At 44.9% G+C, this 27,963-nt stretch overlaps 1 protein-coding gene across 3 annotated transcripts; it reads left to right on the plus strand.

Moving 5' to 3' along the window:
* Positions 1–960: 960 nt before the first annotated feature.
* On the plus strand, positions 961–27,883 carry WDFY1 (WD repeat and FYVE domain containing 1). Of its 3 annotated transcripts, none has more exons than XM_028731071.2 (12): positions 961–1,194; positions 6,016–6,083; positions 7,547–7,620; positions 9,585–9,639; positions 11,335–11,485; positions 15,500–15,612; positions 17,609–17,735; positions 18,492–18,597; positions 20,546–20,647; positions 21,109–21,239; positions 23,456–23,564; positions 25,043–27,883. In XM_028731071.2, the coding sequence occupies exons 1-12, from the start codon at positions 1,058–1,060 to the stop codon at positions 25,100–25,102; spliced, it is 1,233 nt and encodes a 410-aa protein (XP_028586904.1). In that variant the 5' UTR covers positions 961–1,057; the 3' UTR covers positions 25,103–27,883. The 3 variants fall into 3 exon arrangements, with proteins under 3 accessions (XP_028586904.1, XP_028586906.1, XP_028586905.1); XM_028731073.2 differs by lacking the exon at positions 961–1,194 and adding an exon at positions 2,801–2,925 and having other exon boundaries at positions 6,016–6,087; XM_028731072.2 differs by lacking the exon at positions 961–1,194 and adding an exon at positions 2,801–2,925.
* The last annotated feature ends 80 nt before the right edge of the window (positions 27,884–27,963 follow it).

Genomic DNA, 27,963 nt, shown 5'->3' on the forward strand with positions numbered 1-27,963 from the left:
TTTAAGTTGGAAAAACAACAACAGCTAAGTGCCAAACCACTGTCACATGCTTTGCATGAAAAAAGGTCCCTATCAGCTACGGTTAAATAACTGCACTGGCAAGCTGCTGCAGTCCTATACAGTGGTACCTCGGGTTACATACGCTTTAGGTTACAGACTCCGCTAACCCAGAAATATTACCTCGGGTTAAGTTGTTTCAGGATAAGAACAGAAATCGTGCGGCAGCAGTGGGAGGCCCCATTAGCTAAAGTGGTGCTTCAGGTTAAGAACAGACCTCCAGAACGAATTAAGTTCTTAACCCGAGGTACCACTGTACATACCATGACTAAGCCCCATTGAATTCAATGGGATTTATCTCTGAGCAGATACTGCACAGCTAGTGATTTTCAGTTCTGCCTGTGAATGGCAGGGTTTTCTGTCCTTTACCAGCTACAGGCTTCCAGAAATCTTAACATTTGCCAGCAAATGTCAGCAGTGGCAGAATTTCAAACACTGCTTTGATCCAGAAAGCGAGTCATACCATATACCATACCATAGAGTTATGCTCTCAGGCTAAAACCCATCGATCTTGGGAGGTCGTGCTGTGAGCTTTGGCTAACTAACTTCTAATATCAGCCGCTGATCATCTACATCTTCATCCGCAGAGGGGGTTGGACTAGATGACCCTCAGGGTCCCTTTCCAACTCTACAATTCTATGAGTCTTATGTATGCTTATTATATACCAGCTGTGGCTGCTTCTGGGCCTGCGAAGTTGCGAGATGGTATCTGCATCACACAGGGGGAATATACGCCCGCCTGGGACAACAAGCCCTTTCGGCGGTGCCTCTACTCTACGTTTTATGGCAGTCTCACGATGCGAGGTTGGGCGCGGCTGCTGCTGCCATTACGGCACCACCCTCTCCCGCGGCTTGGGGAGGAGTGACGTCGTCGTCCGTCGAGCGCGCCTACTCCAGACATTACGGAAGATGTCTGCGCGCTGAAAAGCCTTTTTCCCGGAGTCGCCGCTACACCCGCCACTACGGGCCGCGCTCCCCTGGCCGGTCCGGGCTTTGCGAGATGGCGGCCGAGATCCACTCGCGGCCTCAGAGCAGCCGGCCCGCTCTGCTGAGCAAGATCGAGGGGCACCAGGACGCCGTCAGCGCCGCGCTCATCATCCCCAAGGAGGACGGCATCATCACCGCCAGCGAGGACAGGTGAGAGGGGGACGCCCCGGAGACCCCTTCCCCGCAGCGGGCGGCTGGCAGGCGCTTCTCCCGGGCGAGGGTCGCCCGAGCCCCGGGCGCGGGAGGAAGGGTCCCTCCGCCGCCTCTCTCCCCCGCATCCACCCCCGGGCTCCGCAGCCTATTTCTTCCATTGCAGAGACCCGCCTCTTTCCTCCCCCTTTATAAGGGCGAAGCGCAGCTCCTGAGCATGATTTTTTCTTTTTCTTTTGAGGGGCAGCAAGAATTGGGAGTGGATGGCTCTTATTTTGTCGCCCCCCCTTTTTTGCTCTGAAATCTCGGGGTACAGAATTGTTATTGTGGGGCGGAGAGGAAAGGAGGAGGGACACGCCCCCTGCCCTCTTGCTTGGCTTTTTTTTGGGGGGGGGGGGCTGGTCTGCCTCTGGTGGTGGTGTTCACACGCATCCACTCACCCACCCCAAACTGGAATAAGATCTGCAACAAAATGTAAGAGCATTTCTTTAAAGAAGGAAGAAAAAGTTTTGTACATTGTAGGATCCTATGCAAACGCCTACGCGAAGGAGGGTGGTGCCTTTTTCCTTTTAAAAGGGATACAGACACAAATATAAATATATATCTCAACACTCATATCCACATGCAGGGCCCTGGATGACAACGCTACTCCACTCCCTTCTTCCTCCCCAGACACAGCCAAAAATCCCCAGGGGGTGGTAGCCATGTTAGCCTGCCACAGCAAACATGTGAGTTTGTGGTGGGATGGGAAGCCTTGTGAGACTTAACAGATTTGTTTCCTTGGTGGACTAGACCAGAGCTTGCTTTGTCGGATGCAGGGAGAGCTGCATTCTTGGGCAGCGGCTGCACAGGTGGGTTTGCAAGTGGGCACCTGAGATGGCTAAACAACGGACACCCCCCCCCCCGACTGTGAAATGCAAGGGCAAGTGTTGGGGGGTCGTTTTATATCTTGCTGCGCTGCAGAAAGCCCCTAGGACGCATGCAAACTTGCAGGAAACCTCTCTCTCTCTGTCCTCCCTCTTCCTAAGATTGCCAAGACTGGGGAGTGGTTTTGGCGCTACTTACCCAGTTTAGATTTCTGGTGTAGAGAGTTTGAGACATCAGAATGTAAGAGGAGCCTGCTGGATCAGGTGATCTAGTCCAGCATCCTGTTCTCACAGTGGCCAGCCAGATCCCTCTAGGAAGCTTGCAGGACACCCACACAATAACACTCACCCGTGGGGGAAAGGGAATCAAATAGGGTGATCAGGTATTAACGTTGCTTGTCAGGTATTAATAACCCAAAGCTGTCTCCGGTCCTACATCTGTTCAGCCAGAAAAATCTTCCTTTTTTGTTGCACAGAAGCCACAGCCGAACTGGATAAAAGGAGTAGTGTCAGGCTTTGAAGCTGCCTTGGGTTGTGGCAGGCTTTCATCACACATACATGCACCCCAACTTCTCTGTTTAAGTGAGGGGTGACCTCAGCAGTGACTCTGTACAGTGGGGATAGAAAGAGGCCTGCATACGCATGAAGGCACATTTTTGTTGTTGGCTACATTACACATTTCATGGGTGAGTTCTGATGTTTTCATAGAATCATAGAACTGGATGGGACCCTGAGGATCATCTAGTCCAACCTCCTGCAATGCAGGAATATGCAGCTGTCACTTATGGGCATCAAACCTGCAACCTTGGCGTTGTCAGCACCATTCTCTAACCAACTGAGCTGCCCACGACTCCCATCTTCAAATGTAGGTTGGTTGATTCCTGGTGAATCCAGTCTCTAATGATACCCAAGGAGAGCCCTTAACCAGTCACCCCAGGATTGTTTGGAGAGAAGCAAGTGAGAATTGGGGGGGGGGGGGATGCGCACCAGTTCGGATAGACTGGTGACCTTCCCCCAATGCAGATAGAGAGAGAAACAGACAGGCCAATTTGCTCATTCTATTTGTAGAACTGCCAGAAAACCTTCAGCTTCGGGTAGGAAGGGCAACTTTGAGCTCCCCTGAGACAAAGCTGAGTTCTGTGCAACTTTAATGCTTGCATAACCTTATCTGATGATGGATTATATTTCTGAGTTATTCAGAGAACAAAATATAAAGGCTTTTCTGTCCACCCTCCCCATATTTCACATTATCCCTACATCAAAACACCCCCTGCCCTGTGTGTGCATGCACATGTGTTGGGTGTGTGTGTGTGTGTGTGGAGAGAGAAATGGTTGAATACTGGCACACTGCCTTGAAGCAGAAATAGCCCATCCCATTTACTCAGTCTGGGGAAGCGTCTGACTGTACAGAAATACTTTCTTCCTTCTGCTCTCCCCTCACAAAGACAAAGAGTGCTCATATTCCAGCACAAATACTTTTTCACATTGGTTTGGTTGCTTTAAAAAAACCCATTTTTGTGTCTCCTTAGCCCCTTCACTCCTTCTTTGCCCTACTCTGGCCTGTGAATTTGTTCCTTGAAAGCTTCTCTGACCGCTCTTTATATTGCACCTTTGATTTGCATGGCTGAGTTACAGAGTCAAGTCCTTGATAGCCAAAGTTTAGATTATCTGCTTTGATTTTGCATGCTGCTTTGCACTAACAACATAATTTGCACACGTTCTTCAAGTTGTGTATTGCCAGCTGCCAACCAGCAGGTAACATCGATGTTCAAATTGCCTTTGTCTTCATCATGATGGAGCAGAATTTATAGGGGAATATACATGTTAGTCTTTTAAGCAGATGGCGCACAAGAGAGTGCGTAGAGAAAACTGCCCCACAAAGCTGTGCTTAAGCAATCAAGATAATAATCGGTTTCATCAGACCAAAGGGTTAATTGGTGCTAGTTCCGAAAGCCCTTGGGGATTACAGCATCTGTTGCACAGGATTACATTTAAGCTAAGAGAAGAATGCATGTTTCCTCAAAGTGGATGAACAATGTGGCTCGGCAATACCAGACGAAGCATTTTGATTCTTGGCTTGTTATTCCAAGCAGTGCTTGAAGTGTGCAGAGGGGAAGTTGCTCTTGTTGTTACTCACATGGGTGGAAATTCATCAGCAGACTTCCTAGCACCCAGTAGTGCCATGCACCTTGGGGCCTTGGCCACGCATGCCATCTCATGTCATCCGAGAACTGGGATGGGGGTAGTGGCCAGGTGTGAGCGGTCAGCTGGCAAATCCACCATTCCAGTTGCACCTCAGCCACAAACCTGTTCACTCTCTATTCTCTGATTGTGTATATTCGTTGCCATTTTTGTTGTCAAATGCTCAGACTCTTTTTTATGCTGTTTTGATGCATTGTGTTATTGTGCTCATTCAACAACAATACCTATACACTGCAATGCATTAAAAAATATCACGATTAGGATTTCTCAAAAAATGTTGCCATGGATGAAGCTGGGGTGGAGGGTAGAAGTCTGTTACCTTCACTGTTATCACCGGAATTGTTAAAACATAGTGTGTATTCACAAAGCACCCAAAGGACTGTTCAATTCCACTTCCTTCAATTATTTCATCCTGAAATCAGTCTCTCCATATTTCATCCATCTTCTCTCAATGTACTTCTCACTACACACCTTTTCTCTTGAGCTTTTATTTATTTTGCAGCATTCCCCCCTGCCAGTTATGAGAATGGCAAGTTTAGGGCTTTCTAACTTAACAATCATTCTTCCGAGTCAAGTACAAAAGCTTGGTGAGCTTTGTAGCCAAGTCAGGATTTGAACACGTTCCCCATATCCATTCCCTACTCTGAAGGTCAGGGATGGGGAACTTCAGGCCTGGGGTGGATGGGGCCCTGAATGTGGCTCTCCAGTCCTCTAGTGGTTAAGAGCGGTAGTCTCGTAATCAGGGGAACCGGGTTCGCGTCTCCGCTCCTCCACATGCAGCTGCTGGGTGACCTTGGGCCAGTCACACTTCTGTGAAGTCTCTCAGCCCCACTCACCTCTCAGAGTGTTTGTTGTGGGGGAGGAAGGGAAAGGAGAATGTTAGCCGCTTTGAGACTCCTTAGGGTAGTGATAAAGCGGGATATCAAATCCAAACTCTTCTTCTCTTCTTCTTCTTCTATCTGGCCCGTGGGACTTCTCCCAGTCGTGCCCCCTCCTAAGCCACACTCTTCACCAGCACTGCTTTGCTACCACCTTTGAATGTTCTTGTCTGGCTAGAACGTGCCCTTAAATTCTGATGATGCCTTTTGCTTGCCTGGGTGGAAAATGGAGAGGAATGTGTGAGTGTGATGAAGCTAGTCCACTGTACAAAGGTACAATTCACACTTCATTGCTTTGACCACTTTGTCTCTGGCCTGCCCACCACTGGCATGTGATACCCTCTTCCAGTTGCCCAAGTGGGAATATGAAAAATGTCCCGCACGCCTCCCCCAAGTGCTGGACCATGTTAGTTTTCTGCTATATGATACACTTCAAAAGTAACAGGGTTACGATGGAGGTAACATCCCTGTTTCTGGTCTTCCCTCTAATCTGAGCCTAGGGATACATTTGAGACCACAAGTAGGCCACAATAAAAGGACTGCATGTATTTTTGTGGCCCTAATTCTTTGTACCACTTATACTGTGTATCTTAGAACCAGCATGAAAATGAGCAAGTCATACTGAAAAGCCAAAGATTATATAAGTATTATATAGCTGTGGTGTTATGGCTCATAAAAAGTCAGCTGATAGGCCACTGATATAGTACGGCAGAGGAAGCACAAGGAAATAGCCAGGATTAAAATAAATGACTCCTTTTAATACTGGTGTGTCTGGTAGACATAAATTAAGATACATACTTGCCTGAAAGCACTTGAAATATTACTTTCCACGTTTCACTGCAAAATGATTCTTTTTTCTTTCCCTAAATTCACAGGACAATTAGAGTATGGCTGAAGAGGGACAGTGGTCAGTACTGGCCCAGCATTTACCACACAATGTCATGTAAGTAAGTACAGACACTGCTTTGTTGATACCATTGGCTGAGTGTGTCTCTTGTGCAAATCTAGGAAGAGATCTAGGAAGTTGATGTATGTTATGTCCTGCTGTTTTGGGTACTACTGTTAATGTTTTGTACAGTGGAACCTTGTGTTACGGACGGGATCCGTTCCGGAGACCCGTCCGGTAACATGGAACTGACACAAGCTGAAGCGCCACATCTGTGCACACGCGCAGCGCGATTTGGCGCTTCTGCGCAAGCGGTGAAACCCAGAAGTAACCCGTTCTGGTACTTCCAGGTTGCTGCGGGACGCAGCACGAAAACACGTACCCTGAAGCGGACGCAGCATGAGGTATGACTGTACAGTGGTTTCAGTGTGTGATGTTAAATCTTTTTCTTTCTAATTATTACTGCTACATTGCATTTTGTCATGTTGCAGACCGCTCTGTGAGAAAAAGGGTAGAACAATAATAGTATTTATCACTATAGTAGTAGCATGAAAGTAGCAGTAGATGGCTGTTATTGTCAATCAGGATGAAGGCATTTGTTTTAATTCCTTGATCCTTTTGTGGCTCCTGTCTGTGCTCTTTCTGACTCCTTTAAAGGCTGTTGCTGGTTCTTCCTCAGTAGGCTTGTTTTAGCAGCCTGCCTGTTGATCCACGAGATCGTCTTGTGACCCATGTGGGAACTTTACAGCTGGAGGAAACTGACAAATGCAAGAACATCATTCATGCTCTGTGAAGTTGCATGAGATTAAGTTTTCTGCTTCTGGGAAGTTCAGTTACTTCTCTAGCTCTACCTATCTGGTATATTTTGCAAATCGGTTTTAACTTTGCTAATAGAATGACTTGCTTTGTTTAACCATTCTTGTTGTTGCTTAAATAAGTTTCTACTCAACCCAAAAGAGAAGAGAGGGAAAGAGAAGAATGCTGCTGTTGTTTTCCCCCACCAAGCTGATAATTGAAACCAGAGCCTCATTTTAGCTGGGTCATCTTAACATTAAGTCAAACCTAACAAAGGCTTTTGCTTTTAAATATGATTGCCAACTGTAGAGGAAAAACAGCTTGGCTTTCTCTTTTGTCTCTAACAGCAGTTTCATCCATTAAAAAAATCAGCAGATACTTTTCATAATATGCAGAAAAGCACAATCACTAATGTTTTCAGATTAGACTGCTGTTTAAGCTTAAGAGCATCAAGGCAGTGCTCTCTAAGAATCCTGATGGCGAGATACTAAGGCTGCAATCTTATATACTCTTTCTTTCTGAGTAGACATGCCTAGGGCTGTGCTTTTGAAACAGAGGGTGTTCTGTGGAAATTCTTCTGGTTTTCCTTGGAAGAAACATGGATGAATAAGAATTTCACTGCAAAACAATGCCTAATGTTGATAATGCTTCGACTGGCAAAAGTATTTGATTTAGATTAATTCCTATGTAAAAATTATTTTGTAAATATGTATTTCTTTGGGCAGCTCCCTGTTCCACCATGGCTTATCATCATGACAGCAGGCGGATATTTGTGGGTCAAGATAACGGAGCCATTATGGTCAGTATCTCATTTGTATTCAATACGCTTTTTAAGTATTGAGTGCTAGAGTCCTGTCTAGTCATGTTGCGGGATCAATTCTAATCTGTTACGTCCGAGGATGACCTGGATCATCGTACAGCCCGGACACTGAGGTTCAGCGCTGAGGGCCCCCTGGCGGTTCCCTCACTGTGAGAAGCGAAGTTACAGGGAACTAGGCAGAGGGCCTTCTCGGTAGTGGCACCCGTCCTGTGGAAAATCCTCGCATCAGATATCAAGGAAATAAACAAATATATGACTTTTAGAATACATCTGAAGGCAACCCTGTATCGGGAAATTTTTTGTGCCTAATGTTTTACAATTTTTTACGTATTTTTACGTATTGTAAGCTTCCCAGAGTGGCTGGATATTATTTATAAGCAGTGGGATATAAGTAATAAAGTTGTTGTGGTTGTTAGTTGTTGTTATATTATTATTATTATTATTAATAATAATAATAAATTAAACCCATGCTAAAAATGAGCCTTGCAGTCTTGAATGCATGCAGCAGAATACTGTTCCTGCTGAGCTCTCTCCCCCCCAAATGTATTAAATATATACCGTATTTTTTGCTCTATGACTCACTTTTTCCCTCCTAAAAAGTGAGGGGAAATGTGTGTGCTTCTTATGGAGCGAATGCAGGCTGCGCAGCTATCACAGAAGCCAGAACAGCAAGAGGGATTGCTGCTTTCACTGTGCAGTGATCCCTCTTGCTGTTCTGGCTTCTGAGATTCAGAATATTTTTTTTCTTGTTTTCCTCCTCCAAAAACTAGGTGCGTCTTGTGGTCTGGTGCGTCTTATAGAGCGAAAAATGCGGTATATACTGGGAACAGTTGCTCATGGGCTTTCCTTTCCCAAGACTCCTAAAGGAGCAGATTATGGAGCTCCCAATTGTACGGATAGAAATTCATAGGTTTCAGGCTGATTTTCATGGCCTCCAGTTGTGCTTGTTTTCAGTCCACCTAAAGCTGTGAGGGGAAGCGGTAGTGTTAAGCCATCAGGACCAAACAGTGACTGATTTAGGTGGTGCAGAGGCTGGTTCAATTGGTACAGCTGCCAGACTGCTGTGAACACAGGGGTCTCTGTGTTTCCCTAAGATCCTTCCTGGTCTCCCAGGTAGAGCTGACCTACATCTTTAGAAAAGCACCTGGAAGGCCCAGGACTTGAGATAACCAGGCTAGAGGTGAGAGAATTGTATTCTCAATTGTATTCTCTCAGAAACACCCTTCTAGGGAACACACTGAGCAGGAGAAAAGTTTCCAGCTTGCTGTTCCTAAGGGGTAGGTATCTTCTATATAGATTCTTTTTAAAATATATGCAGTGGAGCCTTCCAATGAGCACTTCCCTCGCTTACATTCTGAAATTGTACAGGCCCAGAAGATTGTACCACACATGTAATTTGTAGATTGGCATTTTGCTGTGTTCCATTCACTTGGGTATAGATGCATGTCCTCTTGGATGTTTTCTGCATTTGTTGGCTATTTGAGTTATTAATATTCTGTTGGGAGCCGCCCAGAGTGGCTGGGGAAACCCAGTCAGATGGGCAGGGTGTGTGTGTGTGTGTGTGTGTGTGTGTGTGTGTGTGTATTATTATTATTATTATTATTATTATTATTATTATTATTACTACTACTACTATTATTAACTCTTATTTAAAATAGGGATAATGTAGCAGTTTGTATAGGACCATATCCCTTATTATTATTTACTGTTTTCTTAGTGCTGTACAGCACTTCTTATGTTATCCCTGAGATCATTCTTCAAAATCCTAATGAAGCTGAATGGATGGCAGTTGAAGACCACCTAAACATTCCTCCATATGAAAGCACAGCTTAAATAGATGGAAATCCCTTGCAGCTTTTCTTATTGTGTCACCTGAGCCTGCCTGATCTTGAGAGAAGATTGTGCCTCTTTCTCTTAATAACAGCTTGGTTGCTTGGTTTCAGGAGTTTCATATCTCGGAAGACTTCAATAAGATGAACTTTGTCAAGACTTACCCAGGTAACGAAACAGCAAAGTGTGCATTATCTTTTCCCCCAGAGGTGGGAAATTTTAGATCAATAGCTTGTAATGTATGACCTGTCTTAACTTGCATCAGATTATTATTGTCCCTGTTTTGAGACACAACTGATTATCTACCTATGTGAGCCGAAATCATACATTCCGTAACTTAAGTATCGAAACAAAATAGAAAATAGTAAAATATATTTTAATGATGGGTATCCATTAGGTTTCAGAAAGGTTGGATCCAGACTATGCAATAATCAGGGCAGGTTAGTTGTGACTAATTTCAGGCCCTTTGATTTTCAGTGGAACAGAAAATCATGAAAGCACGATTAACTTGGTGTGGGGCTAAGTAGTGGTAATTACCAATTTAACTTCTGTCCATCGCTGTCTTTTCCTTCCATTTTATGGGTTCTGAGGCCACTTGTGGGATGGGCTTGACCTAACATTCTTTAAGCAACCTACCATTCTTTAAGCAACTGTTCTCTGCTGCTCTGTGGATGATTCTGAGCTCAGACACCTAATCACAGAACATTTACATGGTGGGGCCATACAGTTTGGTTACAAACAGTGACCAGGCTTCTGACTTCATCTGATCTTCCAGCTCCTCTCTTCAGTTCCAGCTAAATCAGTTGCAGCTTTGCCAGGGGTCATGGGGGATGAACGGATCAGGAAGAAAGTCTGCATGGAACAGTGTAGGGAGGACATCTGGGTGCACATTATGCCCCATTCTGGGGAGCATGTGCACAGGGAAGGGATGGGGGAACATTTGACGGCTCCATTTGAAAGCAGCCTTTTTTGATTGCAAGGCCATCCCCATTGAAACAGACCTATCTTATGATGTGTCACTCTTTCTACAAATGCGAATGTTGGCTTTGAGAGAGACCTTGTGTTAAAATGACAACAAAAGAGTCTTTATGTCACGGCAGATGACGCTTGTCTATTCCAATATAATGCTTTTCTCTATTCCAACTAATTTCACAGTGGTTCTCCCCCAATGCTCTCTCCTTCGATCACCTGATCTGATTCACTGTTTAATCTCATTTGCAATCACATATGTGCTTCACCTAAGCTGTTGTTTTGCCATAATGGAGACTGACCTTCATATATCCATGTGAAGGATGTGACTCACCGCAAGAAGCCTTTAAATAAATGAACTCCTGGCAAATGGGGGGGGGGGCAGAAAATGCACACTGTTGTTCAAACAATCATAGCAAAGTCAATGCCTTCCCAAGATACTTACATTTGTTTTCTAGGAAGGCCATCCATCTTTGGAGTCTTCCATGTGTACTTCAGAACAAAGTTTGCATTCAACAGTTTTGTGCCTTGACTTTTGCTCCTCTCTCCTTCCACCATAAATGCCTCAGGAGGCCCACAAATTAAATGGGAGCCTGGCTGCAAGTTATTTTCCTCCCTATCTTTTGTTGATAATACTGGCTGCATTGCTGTGGGTGCAGTCACTGGTATTATGTCTGTCAGCATTTTTTTTTCTCTCCTGAAAAAGCATGGGGTGCCACAGTAGGTTCTGGGACTGCAGACAAACCTTACGTTCCTCTCGCCCCCTTTCCCTGACAGCCATTGTATAAGATGGAAACAAGGCTTAAATGTATGGATTGAACGAGTCACCTGTAGAGCAACGCATCCTGCCAATTGCTGCCTGCAAAAATATTCTCTTCTTTTGTGTCTCTGCAGCTCATCAGAACAGAGTATCTGCGGTCATCTTCTGCTTGGAAGCCGAGTGGGTTATCAGCACCGGCCACGATAAATGTGTCAGCTGGATGTGTACCAGAAGTGGAAACATGCTGGGACGACATTATTTCACCTCCTGGGCTTCTTGCCTACAGTATCTTTCAAAGTAGCAGTATCATAGCAGATGTGGGAGTTTCTGAAGGTTTATTTAAAGTGTGCTCAAAGCTCAGTCGCTCTAGTGCACAATTTTATATTCATTTTGAATAGCCTCTGCCAAAAGAGTGTTTTAAGTGACTCTTTCTGCTGTTAGATTTCATTAGTGTAAGAGCTTTTAAAGAGTCTACTGTAGCTAACAGGTTTAGGAAGTACTAGCCAGTGTTGCTGTGTGTAATATTTGTTTGGCAATTCAGCAGTCTCAGGCTAGGCACCACATGTGCTTCAGAAATCCTCTTCAAGTATTCTGCAAGTTAAATAAACTCATGATGGTTGGGGGTGCTTGAGGACCAGCATTCAGTAATAATAATAATAATAATAATAATAATAATAATAATAATAATAATAATAATAATAATAATAATATATTTATACCCCGCCCATCTGGCTGGGCTTCCCCAGCCACTCTGGGTGACTCCCAACAAAATGTTAAAAATACAATATGCTACCCCTGCTCTAATTGTCGTCTGTTAGTTGAAAGGCAAATGCATTCCTGAGTTCATGGAGGCTCACCATGCATTTTAGAACCCTGGTTTTCTAGGATTCTAAAAATGTGCAGGAAGCCTCCATGAGTACAGGATTGCAGAACCACTTTGCTTTCATATGTAGTGCCTGAAGGAGGCTACTAGCTGCTGGCAGTGCTAGGTGCTGTCTTCATTCAGTGTTAGGAGTGACAATCTGTGATCCGTAAAGTGTTCTCTTTATATCCAAAGGGTCACTTTGGTGTTGACGCTCACAGACCATAGAATGAAAAAGCAGGGTGTGCACACTTAGGCATTGGCTGGGAGGTTTAAAAAATTATTTCACACCAGTTTATTGTATTAGGTGGGTGGACAAGTAGGGAATATCTGTCAATCATTCTGCCCAGTCACCTTTCTCACCCCTCCAGCCTATTGCTGAAGACACAACCCTTTCTGGTGGAACAGAGTGTTATAGCACACAGTTCTGCTATTTAGTATATTTTAGAACTATGTATTCATCTAGGCATAGCATGTTGGGAAGGACATCAAAGACGTGCCGCGATCATTGCTAATCCAAAATCGGCAGCCCTCTCTTGTGGCACTTTAAAGACTACATTTTAAAAATAATGATTGGATTTTATAAGTTTTTAGTGGCATAAGCTTTCCTGGGCTGCATTCTTCCCCAGGCTGCATCTGTATCACAATTGTTTTAAATATGTTTTTTTATTGTTTTATCGCTTGTTGTTTGCCGCCCTGGGCTCTTTTGGGAAGAAGGATGGGATATAAGTTTAATAATAATACAGTTCACTTCATTGAATGTCAGCTGTCTACTCCACGAAAACTGGATGACATGATATGTTAGCCTTCAAGGTGCTACAAGACTCTTAGTTCTGTTTACTGTGGGAGACTAAGACAGCTACTCCCCTGGGAGTTTCCTTTAGGTGTTGAGTTAGTCTATGAGAGAGCTGTGATTTTAACCCAGGTCATATAGGTTCACTCTGTCCAGTAAATCATTCTGACTCTGAACTTTACTGAGAATCTAGCATGGTTTCCCCAGAAAGCATCATCTTTATCTTTTGGGGGAGAGAGAAAGTAAAGACTTCCTTTTCCTCAGCAGGGTTTTTCTTCTCCTTATTGTCACACACTGTTTGCTGGAGTCATTAATAGCAGGACAGATTATTATTTCACTACCCTTGTCAAGAGCTTCTGAAATATAGCAGCTAATGAGCCAGTTAGAGACAGTTAAGCAAACATGAAACGTCGCAGCATGGGCAGTCAAGAGTATTGTCTACTCCATAAAAGCAAACACTGACAATATTACACAAGTAATGGAATAATGCTGGTAATGAGGCTGGCCAACAGGCTGACTCAGTGCATACACTGCCAGTCTTCATTTGTGGCAACTGCTCCCCCTCACCCAACTACCCCCTTTTCGATATGTGGTTTGCGAGCCAAGTCTTCAAAGTGTGAAGTAGCACACAGTGCAGCGTGCTGGCCTTGGTTTTCTTTCAGATCTGCCCAATTCAGAAGGAGGCAGCAGTCAAGCACAGCTCTTCTGTTCCTGCTCAGGACTGACCCCCGTGCCACAGCTTGGATTTCCGTGCTTGTAGACCTTGCAGTAATTTTATACGTACAGTGGTACCTCGGGTTACATACGCTTCAGGTTACATACTCCACTAAGCCAGAAATAGTGCTTCAGGTTAAGAACTTTGCTTCAGGATAAGAACAGAAATCGTGCTCTGGCGGCGCAGCGGCAGCAGGAGGCCCCATTAGCTAAAGTGGTGCTTCAGGTTAAGAACAGTTTCAGGTTAAGAATGGACCTCCAGAACGAATTAAGTACTTAACCCGAGGTACCACTGTAGAAAGATAAACGGGAACCAGAGGGAAGAGGAGAAATGTCTCCACTCCCATTAAATTTGGACCAGGCACAGCCAGTGCTGTTTTTCTAGGGGGGCGGGTAGTGCCAGAGTTCACTTTGAACTTCTCCCTTGTTCTCTTAGAATGGCAGTGGTGCCTACCTGAGAGGTGCCAGAGCTGAGCTCCAGCTGGCAGGAAAAAAGGCCCGGGCACGACTGTTTTGGAATCGGACTTGCTTTAAGATTGCGATAAAGCTCTTAAGTCCGGGAGGAGGGACCTGAGATTCCTGCATTGCAGGAAGTTGCTTTAGCCTGCTGCATAAAGGTCTAATTGTTTGTCTGCTTGCTTTTCCCTCTGGCCTTGCCTGCCACGGGCAGGTGGCCCCCAGAAGGAATTGTGACCCTACAGGTGACAAGTTTACCCACTCCTGCTCTAAGCAGTCCAGCACATCCTTGCTTGTATCTTGGAATAAACATGATGGGTTCAGGCACCGCTCAGAGCCCCCCAGGTGGCAAGGTCTCCCTTCTCCCTTTCCACAGGAGAGAACTGTAAGTGATTCCTCCTCAGCCTCGTGCTGGTTAGACTCTTATTATGCCTGTTGTGGTCACACCTGCTCTCTCCTCCTCCACCAACTTGCTCGCATCATGAAGTCCCTTAAGTCTTTTTACTGACACCGTCCTGCTGTTCTGTCACCTGGGAGACGGATCTAGCACTCCTCACACCTTCATGGTGTCATGCTTGTTTTTCTTACCCAGCTAGTCCAGCTGCCGATCGCATGGTCGGTGGTTCGAATCCCCGCGGCGGGGTGCGCTCCCGCTGCTCGGTCCCAGCGCCTGCCAACCTAGCAGTTCGAAAGCACCCCCAGGTGCAAGTAGATCAATAGGGACCGCTTACTAGCGGGAAGGTAAACGGCGTTTCCGTGTGCTGCACTGGCTTGCCAGAGCAGCTTTGTCACGTTGGCCACGTGTCTGCGGACAGCGCTGGCTCCCGGCCTCTAGAGTGAGATGAGCGCACAACCCTAGAGTCTGTCAAGACTGGCCCGTACGGGCAGGGGTACCTTTACCTTTTAGTCCAGCTGCATCTTGGCAGTAGAGCGTTTCCCGTGTTTAACTCATACCCCAGAATGAGTTAAGTTTTAGAACCTTGGGTGACAGCGACATGGCTTTTAAAATGGTTGCGGAGGTCAAGAGCCTCGTTTGCTTGAACTAAAAGCAGCATCTAGTAAGATCTCTTCTACTTTAGTGAGAGCCAGTGTGGTGTAGTGGTTAAGAGCGGTAGACTCGTAATCTGGTGAACCGGGTTCGATTCCCCGCACCTCCACATGCAGCTGCTGGGTCACCTTGGGCTAGTCACACTTCTTTGAAGTCTCTCAGCTGCACTCACCTCACAGAGTGTTTGTTATGAGGGAGGAAGGGAGAGGAGATTGTTAGCTGCTTTGAGACTTCTTAGGGCAGTGATAAAGCGGGATATCAGATCCAAACTCCTCTTCTTCTAGTTTAGGCACACCTTCAACTTTGGTTTTTATAGCACTTTGGGACAAATTAGACTCCTTTTTACAACCGTCATTTTACGCTCTGCCTCTGTGCTGCTTGAGCAGTTGACGCATGAAAGCTACTCCTTGACTCGGCTGCGCTAAGATACGACTTTGAAACCCAGCATGCCTTTGTCGGAGACTATTCTGGGCAGATCACGCTCCTGAAACTTGAACAGAGCACGTGCTCGGTTATCACAACTCTCAAGGGTCATGAAGGTAAATATGTATGTATGTATGTATGTATGTATGTATGTATGTATGTATGTATATCTTTTCCTGATTGTTTTTCCTCCTGAAATGAAATTAATTATAAATATATGTAACTAGACCTTCCCTGAATTCTTAGGGTGAGTGGCACTAAGTGCCCTCCCTGCTAACCTATGAAGTGTTCTGAACAGGAATGTGGTTGCCAGCAATTGTGCTGCTTTCTCAAATGACTGGGCATTAGGCGGTATTGAGTCTATGGCCAAGAGGGGTGTTGGAGAGGATGACCTGTCACATTTGTAAGCAGACTCAAACCAACTTCTCTTTACCTTCAAAACTTTCTTCCTAATGACTCAACAAATGAAACTGATTTGTAACAATGTTACATGGGGAGGGGGGAATGAGAGAGAGACATTGCACACACTTTTGTAAATCAAGAAAATATATAATAATAATAATAATAATAATAATAATAATAATAATAATAATAATAATAATAATAAAAACTTAGGGTGTAGTAAAGAGTTTTAGGCACCAGATGGCAGGCTTTCAAGGGTTGACCCTCTGGCAGCTCATAGAAAGCAATAGATATAATGTACTGTCCCTGCTGTGTGACCGACACACATTTGCATTAAGTGAGAATGGGAACTGGGGATTATTGCTTCTTTTGTTAGTTTTCCTGCCTTCTTCTGTTTCGGAATCCACGGTGGTGCACACATGGTTCTCAGGTGGCCTCCCATCCATGCTCTCACCGGACTCAGTCCTGCTCAGCTTCAGCAACCTTGTATGCCTTCAGATCTGACTGACACATGAGGACTCATTGAGGACTTGAACTGTCTATCATAGAGACCATCAAGAACATTGTTTCCCCCACCCAGCCTAGTCCCTCTCATTAACCCCCCCCCCCTCCGGCCAGTCTTGTCATGGCCATGTGCAGTGACACATGGCTCGCTGTGACAAGTATCTCCCCCCACCCTGGTAAGCTGCTATCCATCTCCTCAGCCTGTTGCTGCGGGTGAAGGTAGTGGGTGGGAACCGACAGGTTGGAATGCAAATTCGGACTTTGGTTCCTAGTTTCAAAAGTTGAGACAACCCTCCCCAAAGGTCTATTCCTGCACCCTGCTTTGGCACTACAGGGTTCAGAGTGGCTTCTTTATAGTTCACATCTACATCCAGACACTGCCAAACATCTTAGTGTCAACCCTAAGCCACCACATGTGCCTTCAGACCATTATCTGAAGCAGAGGTCTGTGTGTGTGGTTGGTTATCTCTTATTGTGTGCTAACAGTGATGTATGGCCCTGCCAGAGCAGATAATTAGTTGCACAGCTACACACACTGAGAAAAATGAGGACCAACACTGATTAACTTATTCAGCTGTGCTCCAGTGAAAATTGCCCGTTTCTATGTACCTTTATAGTAGACTGTGAATGCCAAACAATAAGAATTATGTGGAAATGGTCAATACTGGGGCTCTGCTGTACAAACAAGGACAGTGGGGCAAACTCTAATCACAGCTGGCTCAGATAAACAGGCCTGATAAAGATGCTGACCACTGAGAGTCAATTTCAGAGGTTATTTGTATGAATCAAGCTTGAAAAATACTACTTTGTTTGAAGGCATAATTTGGTAACCCAAGCGTGGACTTGCAGAGGACGTGATTTCTGGAAAACATTTTGGGCTCCCGTGAAATATTTCTATAGTCTCTCATCGTCTTCATTGCTTGTCATGAAGACTTTCTCACGTGGCTGGCTTATGCTGAACTTTTAAACCTGAGTTTAGGTGTGCTTGTCTGCTGTGCTGTTCAAGTCTGCTGCTTTGTGATTTATTACATGGTTTATGAAGCCAGGAATGATTGTCTGAACTAGGCAAATGTATCCCTTTGTAAAAGGGAAGATTTATACCTACCCTTTGGAAGTGCAGTATTATATTCCAAGCCTGCCACTCCCATTTACCTGAAGTCTGAAGGATCTGCAAGCTAATGCACTTATTCCTTCTCCCTAACCTAGGAAGCATTGCCTCCCTGTGGTGGGATCCGATTCAGCGGCTACTCTTCTCTGGAGCATCTGATAACAGCATAATCATGTGGGATATTGGAGGAAGGAGAGGTCGGACGCTTCTGCTTCAAGGCCATCAGTATGCTAACATTTTATTTTCCCAGCTCTTCCTGCTGCTGGTTCAGTCCTTGGTTGTGTTAACATAGGGATGAGGAATACTGCATTGTACTTTCTTTGAGCACCATCTGTGCTATGCATTTAAAGCAGCATGAGACCACTTTAAATAATCCTGGCTTTCCCCCAAAGAATCCTGGGAGCCGTAGTTTGTTAAGCATGCTAAGCACTGTTAGCAGACCCCCTACTCCCCTCACAGAGCTATAGTTCCCAGAGTGGTTTAACCAATCAGTCCTCCTTCCCAGGGAACTCTGGGAATTGTAGTTCTGTGACTACATACAAAACTGTTGAAAAGCACTATATACCAAAATTTTGCAGGGTTGGGGGACAGTATCTGGTATTTGAAATTAATAGATGAAATTAACAAAAAATTTACTTCTCTGGTCAAATCAGCTGTCCCTTTGTTTACAAATGAAGCAGTAATATAACCAGGAAGGAGAGCATGAGAACGTCTGTGGTGATAATGGGGGTTTCACTGTAACTTCCATTAGTAGCATTGTGCACACCCCTTCTTCCAAAAACAACAAAACTTAAGGCCATGTGACTCGTGTGGCATCAAGGAAAGCTTCCTGTCAGCATGAATCTTTAAGAAGCCTAAGATGGAAACAAAATTTCAAGAGACGGAAATCGTTTCAACTGCAGCCCGCAGAAACATGGCTAAGGTTCTGTATCAGTTTTAAATACTGAAATGGAGAATGCTTTTTGTTTATTCATTGTACAGTGACAAAGTTCAGGCCCTTTGCTACCTCCAGCTCACACGACAACTGGTTTCTTGTTCAGCTGATGGAGGGATCACAGTCTGGAATATGGATATTAGCCGAGAAGAGGTAGGAATTGTCACCAGGCCCAAAGGCTTTATCTCATTTCCCTTGAGCGCAGATAAGAAGCTAAGGTCCCATAGCCATGATGCTCTAGTTCTGCTCAGATTTCTGCGTTCTCTTCACAGGCCTCCCGCTTATAGGCAGTTAGCTAGGGAAAAGTATTTATTTATTTATTTATTTATACATACATACATACATACATACATATATACATACCCCGCCCATCTGGCTGGGTTTCCCCTGCCACTCTGGGCGGTTCCAGACAGAATATTAAAAACATGATAAAACATCAAATATTAAAAACTTCCCTCAACAGGGCTGCCTTCAGATGTCTTCTAAAAGTCAGATAGTTGCTTATTTCCTTGATATCTGATGGGAGGGTGTTCCACAGGGCGGGCGCCACTACCGAGAAGGCCCTCTGCCAGGTTCCCTGTAACCTCCCTTCTCACAGTGAGGGAACTGCCAGAAGGCCCTCAGAGCTGGACCTCAGTGTCCGGGCTGAACAATGGGGGTGGAGACGCTCCATCAGGTATACTGGGCAGAGGCCGTTTAGGGCTTTAATGGTCAGCACCAACACTTTGAATTGTGCTCGGAAACGTACTGGGAGCCAATGTAGGTCTTTCGGGATTGGTGTTATATGGTCTCAGCTGCCACTCCCAGTCACCAGTCTAGCTGCTGCGTTCAACATCACAGTAATATGATCGTTCAGTAGGTGCAAGCATTTCTGCCTGCCAGATGGAACCAATCTCCCCTCTTCTTCTGCACCCCGGTATGGGGGTTTCCCAACTCTGGAGCAGATTAGGGGGAGGAGAAACCCCATTGCTCTAGCAGGAGTTTGTGCTGGCATCCACTATGACACTGCATTAGTTGAATCCAGCCATAAGCAGATTCTACTTGTGGGCATGTTGCATTTTATTTATAGTCATTCTTGCCGGCCTCAGTCACCTACTGAGGAATCTTGGTTAACGGGATGTTGATACTTAAGGAATGGCCAGACTTGGCTTGTTTTCAGATAGTTCTTCAAAAAAGCAAATAAATAGGGGAAGGGGGGGAGCTTTGTTGTTGTCACATTTTCAAGGTTTTTTCAGCAGCTACAAAGGCTAAAACCTTCTTAAACTCGAGGTCAGGTAGTGACAAGCCCACAGGGTGTGCCAAGGTAGCTTTCAGGCAATAAGTGCAACTTGAATTGCTCAGTGTATGGAAGACTCGCATTTAGCTGGACCTCCGTTTTCTGCCTATAGGGAAGCAGGTGGGGGAAAATCTGGTCCTTCCATGGGTTTCTGAGCCGCCCCAATATGGAGTGAGGACAGGAATAGAAGCTGATTCATATACAGAAGAGAGGTCCAGGCAACAGCTCAGTTAATTGCTTTAAGTGGCATCTATAGTGCTCAGAAATGAGGACAGGACATGTTTAACGTCAGGTTATGAGTGAAAAACGGAAGGCATGATTATTTGACTGTGGAATGCTTCAGTTTTTCCAATTATGCGGTATCTCCTCTTAATCATCCAGACACTGAAAACTGGGGAGCTTCGAAGCCTGCAGCAGGCTAATAATTCAGATGTGGCAAAGGGAGGCTTCCTCATTAGCGTGGTGGAAACGGAAAATGCCACAGCTAAGGGCAAAGTGGGGGAGGCACACAAAGATCTGGGAGACAAGGCCCCATTTCATTAATTCCTCATGGACACAGCTTGACACTAAATTGGACTAATTACATCTGGAGGGTGGTGGTTTTTACGAGGCAGGCTTGCGTTTTGGGGACTTTTCACAGCTTCTCTCAGTTGAAGACCTTAATCACATTTCTAGCTTTGTTGCTAGTGCAAAGCAATAAATAAACACAGGTTAATAAATAAACATCCTTAATTCCAGCGACATTTACGGGATTTGGGGGAAGCGGGTTTCTCCCCTTTTGCAACAACATGTTTAAACGTTTTCCGTTGCCTCTTCTGCTCCCAGGCCCCTCAGTGGTTGGAAAGCGATTCCTGTCAGAAATGCGAGCAGCCTTTCTTCTGGAACATAAAGCAGATGTGGGACACAAAGACTCTGGGGCTGAGGCAGGTGAGTCTGTCCTCCCGCCTGCAAAGTATTTTGGTGCTGGCCTTGTATGGCACTGGCAGGAAGGATTAATGTTTAGTGCCGTACTTGGATCAGGCCTAATTTAAGCACTAGGAGTGCCCCATCTCCCTTCGATCTAATTGAAACGAGAACGGATGCAGTGTTTGACTTACAAAGTCCTAAATAGTCTGGACCAGTGTTTTAAGGACCATTTTCTTCCATATCAACTTGCCTGTCTATCAAGCTCTTAATCTGAGGGTTTTTTTCTTGAGTTGCTTACTGTTTGGAGGCTAGAGAAGGTAGAACTAGAGAGGGAGTCTGTGTTGAATCTCCCCTCCCCAAAACCACAGTTGGCTGCAGCTAATAATTGGAAGCGCTGTGGTAATTTGGCTTTTTTTTTTTTTTTTACTTGGTTTGATAATTTTCCATCTTTCTTGTTCCTCCATTTCAATTCTCTCACCCAGCATCACTGTCGGAAATGTGGCAAGGCCGTATGTGGGAAATGCAGCACAAAACGCTCCAGCTATCCAGTGATGGGCTTTGAATTCCAGGTTCGGGTCTGTGACGCCTGTTTTGATTCAATCAAAGACGAAGAGTGAGTATGCTTGGAAAAGACTCCTTTGTTTTCAGTGATTTTTTTTTTTTAATTAACCGAAGGACATTGTATACAACACAAACCAAACCAAAGAAAATCCCAAAAGGGAAAGGGGGGAAAAAGTATACACTAATTATGAGCCAGATTATGTAAAGCTCTACTCAAATATTCATTGCTTTGCTTTCCTAGCTGTCAGCTGAGGCTTAAAAAAATAGAGAGCGAGAGCTTCAATATAGCGGGTGGCGCTGTGGTCTAAACCACTGAGCCTCTTGGGCTTGCCGATCAGAAGGTTGGCAGTTTGAATTCCCACAACAGGGTGAGCTCCTGTTGCTCTCTTCCAGCTCCTTCCAACCTAGCAGTCTGAAAGCACGCCAGTGAAAGTAGATACGTAAATAGGTACCACTGCGACTGGAAGGTAAATGGCATTTCCATGCGCTCTGGTTTCTGTCATGGTGTTCCGTTGTGCCAGAACCAGTTAGTCATGCTGGCCACATGACCTGGAAAGCTGTCTGTGGACAAACACTGGCTCCCTCAGCCTGAAAGCGTGATGAGTGCTGCAACCCCATAGTTGCCTTTGACTGGACTTCACTGTCCAGGGGTCCTTTACCTTTTTAAGCTATATTCCATAATTTATTCATTATCAAACCTATGTTAGATATTTTAAATGTAGATATGACTTCTAACGGGATGCGGGTGGCGCTGTGGGTAAAAGCCTCAGCGCCTAGGGCTTGCCGATCGAAAGGTCGGCGGTTTGAATCCCCGCGGCGGGGTGCGCTCCCGTTGCTCGGTCCCAGCGCCTGCCAACCTAGCAGTTCGAAAGCACCCCCGGGTGCAAGTAGATAAATAGGGACCGCTTTCTAGCGGGAAGGTAAATGGCGTTTCCGTGTGCGGCTCTGGCTCGCCAGAGCAGCGATGTCACACTGGCCACGTGACCCGGAAGTGTCTTCGGACAGCGCTGGCCCCCGGCCTCTTGAGTGAGATGGGCGCACAACCTCAGAGTCTGGCAAGACTGGCCCGTACGGGCAGGGGTACCTTTACCTTTACCTTATGACTTCTAACACCAGTGATCTTTCATTGTAGTAGTTGTAGTTTGCTTCCAAATATTCCACAAACGTTGCAGGTTAGCAAACATGTCCTCTATGGCTAGCTAAAGTGCAGCTTTCAGCTTTTAATTAGAAATTCAGTGAACCTTACAAGGCTGTTTTATCCTTTATCCTGAAGTAGGAACCTCACCAAATAAAGAGCAGGAGAGTCTAGCACCTACCTGATTTTTCCTCCCCGCTTTCCTTTTTTCTGCATTTAGTTCTTTCCAGCTTCGGCTAGCAGTTTCAAATGCTGGAACTGAAGACACTTTCCTCCCCAACCTCCACCATCCCAACCTTGTTTTGTAAACAGAAATCCCTACTTGCTCCTGTTTGTTAGCATTGGCAAGATGGTCATCTTCCTGTCTCCCCACCCCTCTTGAATAGGAGCTGTTAATCATAGTAAAACTTAAAAACATCCCTGAGTGAGTCATTTATCTTATTATCACCTGCGTCACTTGCTAGAGCAGGAAAGGCCTGTTGCTATAATTATCCTGCTGTGTGGATTTATTGAAGTCTAGTTATACATTGGAACTCATTCCCCCACCCCAAAGGTTCACAAAGCAAATCGGAGCTGATACCCCATCAGTTCATGCGAATTCCTATCGACCACCACTTACTGATGTTCTGGAAGTATCCTTTGTAAGATATCAGGCCAACCAAATAACCTTTTTTGACCTCACTGAGCTCATGGCACCACAGTTGCCCTCCCCAACCTGTTGAGTTGTCCAAAATATTTGGAGGGCTACAGGTTGAGGACTGATGTGCTACAGCATTTGCACCAGTCCATGCCAAACAGCAAAGAGACTTAAACCAGTCGTTTAAAAAAAAAAGAAAAGGAAGAAGCATGTGGGTTACAATTACTGATCTTCTCATTGTACAGAGGCTTTCACAGATCAGCAGTGGAGTCAAAGGTCTGTAGATTTCATTCTTGAATATTTCGAGCTTAATGAACTGGCCAGTTCTCCAAATGTCATTCAGATGCTGAGGCTGATCCAGAACTTGACACATTAACTTTTCAGAAATCTCATTTCCCTGAAGTGTCTTTCTGTCTTGAAGCAATTTCCTGTGCCTGGTTTGAGAGACGTTTAGCAAGTGGCCCTTATTTAAACTCATTTTTCTCCCCTCTTCAAGCCGCACTTCTCTGGCAACTTTTCATGAAGGAAAACATAACATTTCCCATATGTCCATGGACATCTCAAGGGGACTAATGGTGACATGTGGAAGCGATCGTGTAGTGAAGGTATGATTCTCTTTCCCCCTTCCCCATCTGTCTTGGCCAAGACCTGCAAGTAGCTTACACAGTTTCCAAAAGGTAGTAGATATGAAAATATTCAAAGGGAAAACCCCAAATAAACAGCCGAACCTCAAGGTCAACCAAATGTTTTGGATAGACTTAATAGTGTTGTTCTGCAGAGATACAGGAAGCAGGGTGTTTTGGTCTACTAAAACTGTTGAGCCATTCTGCCTTTGATGGGTAGCACAAAGTTATCTAGTTGCTTTTCAGGAAATACAGTTGTATCTTGGATCTCAAACGCCTTGGCTCCTGAACAAATTGGTTCCTGAATGATCGAAACCTGGAAGTGACTGTTCCAGTTTTCAAACTGTTCCAGTTTTCAAAAGTCCGACGGGGCTTCCGATGCTTCCGATTGGCTGTAGGAGCTTCCTGCAGCCAATCAGAAGCTGTGCTTTGGTTTCTGAATGTTTTGGAAGTCGAACGGACTTCTGGAACAGATTCCGTTTGACTTCCAAGGTACAACTGTACCTCCTTTAGCTCCACACCTTTGATCTGAGGTTGTTATTGCCCTGGCTGCCTTTGAACCATTTTTGTAGGCTTCAGGAGTGTCCCACAGCCAATCGGAAGCCGCTTTGGATGTTCAGCTTCCAAAAAATGTTTGCAAATGGGAACAGTCACTTCCAGGTTTGTGACGTTCGGGAGCCGATTTGTTCGACAACTAAGGTGTTTGACTACCAAAGTACGACTGTAGAGTTAAATAACCAACTAGCTTATGCAAAATAGAAGTCTCATTGTTCTTACATTCTATTCATGTGTTGCCTGCCAAATCCCCCCCCCCCCATTTTGGTCACCTTTATCTGACAGAAAGGTGGGATAAATCATTGGTCTGAAACTGCTAGGTCGCCACCTGTCTTAAGAAGGGTCTCAACAGCAGCCCTGCCACCAGTCATGTTGTTGGCATTCATCTGTCTCAGGAGACAATGGAGGAGCCAGCTTTCGGGGGTGAAGTCAAACCATTGGAGAGACTGAAACTACTGAACTGCTTGGGTTTGCCGATCAGAAGGTCAGCGGTTCGAATCCCTGTCATGGGGTGACCTCCCGTTGCTCGGTCCCAGCTCCTGCCAACCTAGCAGTTTGAAAGCACGCCAAAAAAAGTGCAAATAGATAAATAGGTACCACTCCGGCGGGAAGGTAAACATAGCTGTCAACTTTTCCCTTTTCTTGCGAGGAATTCTATTCGGAATAAGGGAATTTCCCTTTTAAAAAGGGAAACTTGACAGCTATGAAGGTAAATGGTGTTTCTGTGCGCTGCTCTGGTTTCGGTGCTCTGTTGCGCCAGAAGCGGCTTAGTCATGCTGGCCACATGACCCCTAAAAACTGTCAATACGTGTTTGAACTGCAGGCGGCTCTTGAGTTTGAACATCTTGGGTCTGCTGCCATATGTCACACAGAGTCTTACTTTGCTTCTGCATCTCCTCCTTCAGATATGGGACATGACACCAGTAGTGGGCTGTGGCCTTGCGACCGGCTTCGCTTCCCGCTGACCTGGGCCTGCCGAGTTAATGTATCCGAAGCACCAAATGGATAACACTCCCTTCTGTGATTCTTGCCACCAAAATGCCGGCTGCTTGACTCTGTGAACTCTGCTTTTCCCAAGATGGACAGCCTTTTTGTGTGTCTGTGTGTGAGAGAGAGTGGAGCAGAATTCCTCTGTAATGCTTACCAGGAGCAGCGGAGCCTGCCCAGCTACAAGTTCACAGCCTATGGAATGAACGCAGAAAAGGCTTTAAGTGCAAAAAAACCAACCACAACTCCTTGCCTAGAGAGACCACTCCTCATTCGATTTACTTGTAGTCTTCAATGTGTGCTTTTTCTCTGCTGAAATAATACTGTACAGTGGCAAAGGGTCAAAGTGAGTGTAGTGACAACAGAGTGTGCAAATACTTGTAACTTATTCTCCGTCCTTGTAAACCATCTCTGTAGGCTAGTTTTATCTTATGAACAGCCGCTGTGAAGGCTGCCTCACAAACATAAGAATATATACCTTTTGACGGAAAGAAGAAAGCACCTCTTCACCTCCAAGCAGCATTGCAATAAGGGTGAGGAAATGGATAAGATTTTTTGGGTGGAGAATTTTCTATGAATTCTGTTTATTCTTTCAAAGTTGTTCAGACTGAGAATTACGTCAAGTTGTCTTGAGAAGTTTTGTATCTGGCCAAAATCATGACTTTTTTTTCCTGTAACACTAAAAGCAAGTTGATGTGTCTTGTCGTATGCCTTACATGTAAATAGAGGCTGTGCAAACTCAACAACCTGCACACTTTGAGTGAACTAGTTGTTGTCTTCTTTCCACTCCCCAGATGATGGCGCTTCCTTCATTCCCCCCCCCCTTAAAAAGTCATAATAATGGAGAAGTGTGTGTCACTTTGATCTTACTTTCTTCAGCCAGTGCTGAGCATGCTTTTAAAAACATTTCAGCAATAATTAATTTTGTGGTGGGGTGGGGGCGCATAGATAAGGGCTCCTGCACTTAAAAATGGATGGGATGAGTAGCAGCGGAAAGTTGTGAGATTAAAGATGCCTGCAAACTTTGAGAATGAAACCGATTTGTCATGTTGCGCTACAGCAGTATAAGGAGAAGGGAATGAACCTTCGTAACCTGAGCATCATTTCAAGTCACCTGTCTGTTCATTTGCTTCATTGGCACTGTTGAGTTTAAATTTTTGGAGTAAATGTAGCTTTGTGACATCGGGCCAGTGCGATCGCTAGCATTAATGGGATAAAATCATTGCCTAAAAGCCTGTGTAAGATCCATGGCAAAGGTTAGTTCATTCAGGCTAATAGATCTGAACTGCTCGTTTTCCCTCCGATCAGGTAGCAATGTCTCTTGTCTCAATGTATAGTATCTCTAGGGGTATTTTCTGGAAATGTACTAAAGTGGGGGGGAGAGCTATTTGGTGTTCGCCATGAAAAACTTTCATAAGGCCAGTGTTAATTGTATACTGTTTTATAAGTGTGTAAATCGCTAAAGAATCAAGTCTTTTAAGTGTTTTGTGTTAGGGAGATGCATATGAGGAAGAGCAGTATAATATTCTGAGGTGAAATGTTGTGTTTGCTGACGATCACACTAGGACTTAGATCAATGCTCTGTGCTGCAGTTATGTGCAAGATTTGAGTTACTTCGATAGAATGAAAACTCAGGAAAAAAAGATGCAGTTGATCATTTTTGGGCGAAGGTGCGCGGAGGAAAAACATGAAGGCAGCAATTTCGCCTGCATCCTAACATAAAGTTTGAAGAGTAGCACAATCTTTATAGAGAACAGTTTTCTCTCTTGAGTTAATGCATTCTTAAAGCCTGAGAAGACGATGGCCCCACTGAACCAGTAAACTTGTACTACTCATTGCCTTATTGGACTGCATGAAAAGTGGAACTGCACTTGTATGGATTAAACCAGAGTCAGTTCACCTCAGTGCCCAGAGGAAAAGTTTTCTTTATCTGGAAATGCACATCTTGTGTTTTGAAAACTACCCGACTTGAAAGCATTTGTTATATCTCCACCCCACCTCCCCTCAAAAGCTTGCCTTAGAGCATATTTTCCCTTTTCCTCTCTTGGAAACCTGGGATAACTGGCAGCAGGGGGGGGGGGGGCACCCATTGTTTCAGTATTGATAGTTGACCCTACAGAGTAAATTCTCCGACTTGATTGGCTACCTTTTCGGTTATTAGCTGTATGGACCACAGAATAAGGATTTCCACCTCTTGGCAACTGCACTTAGACTCTTCTGTGAGTATTTTGCCAAAGGATACTGAATTTGCTCCGTGACTGAATAATTTTTATTTTATTCTATATTTTGGTAATTTGGAGAATTTGACATTAAGGTGTTGTCTAGATCCGTGGAGAGATTTTGTTGGGAAAACACAAGTTTGTTTGCGTAATTCCAAACACGGGAGTTCTCCAAAGTCGTCAAACCCTTCCCTGAAAACTCAGACTGTGTGTTTGTATAGAAAACAGTTTTGGGGTGAGCAGAAGGACAAACACAATGCTGTGCAATGTAACAATAACGGTCCTGGTAATTTTAAATGTGCAATTACTTTGACTTGATTTGACACACTTACCTAGTCCCCCCCCCCCCCCATTAAAGCCTTTCTTTATGTGGGAGCAACAAGTACTAATGTATCTTTTGTCCGATAGCTGTGTTCTGTGAAATACTGTATCCTTTGTTATCTGAGACTCTGTTATGGCTGTTCTTCGTTCTCCCCCCTGTCTTTTGGAAGAAAAAAAACTTTGAATATTGTACAATTAAAAAAAAAGAATATTTCCTGATAGTATTCCCCTTCGCCTCTCTGTTCTGATGACCTATCTTTTGTCTGTGGGGAGAAATAACTTGCTGTGTGTGTGTGCTT

Source organism: Podarcis muralis, chromosome 6 (assembly GCF_964188315.1).
Source record: "Podarcis muralis chromosome 6, rPodMur119.hap1.1, whole genome shotgun sequence".
Lineage (NCBI taxonomy): Eukaryota > Metazoa > Chordata > Lepidosauria > Squamata > Lacertidae > Podarcis > Podarcis muralis.

Excerpts from the sequence above, each read along its gene's own strand:
- WDFY1 (XM_028731071.2), top strand. The coding sequence starts at position 1,058 with ATGGCGGCCGAGATCCACTCGCGGCCTCAGAGCAGCCGGCCCGCTCTG. Across the intron at positions 7,621-9,584 it reads AAGATAACGGAGCCATTATG|GAGTTTCATATCTCGGAAGA; the intron begins GTCAGTATCTCA and ends GCTTGGTTTCAG. Across the intron at positions 11,486-15,499 it reads TCCTGGGCTTCTTGCCTACA|ATACGACTTTGAAACCCAGC; the intron begins GTATCTTTCAAA and ends GGCTGCGCTAAG.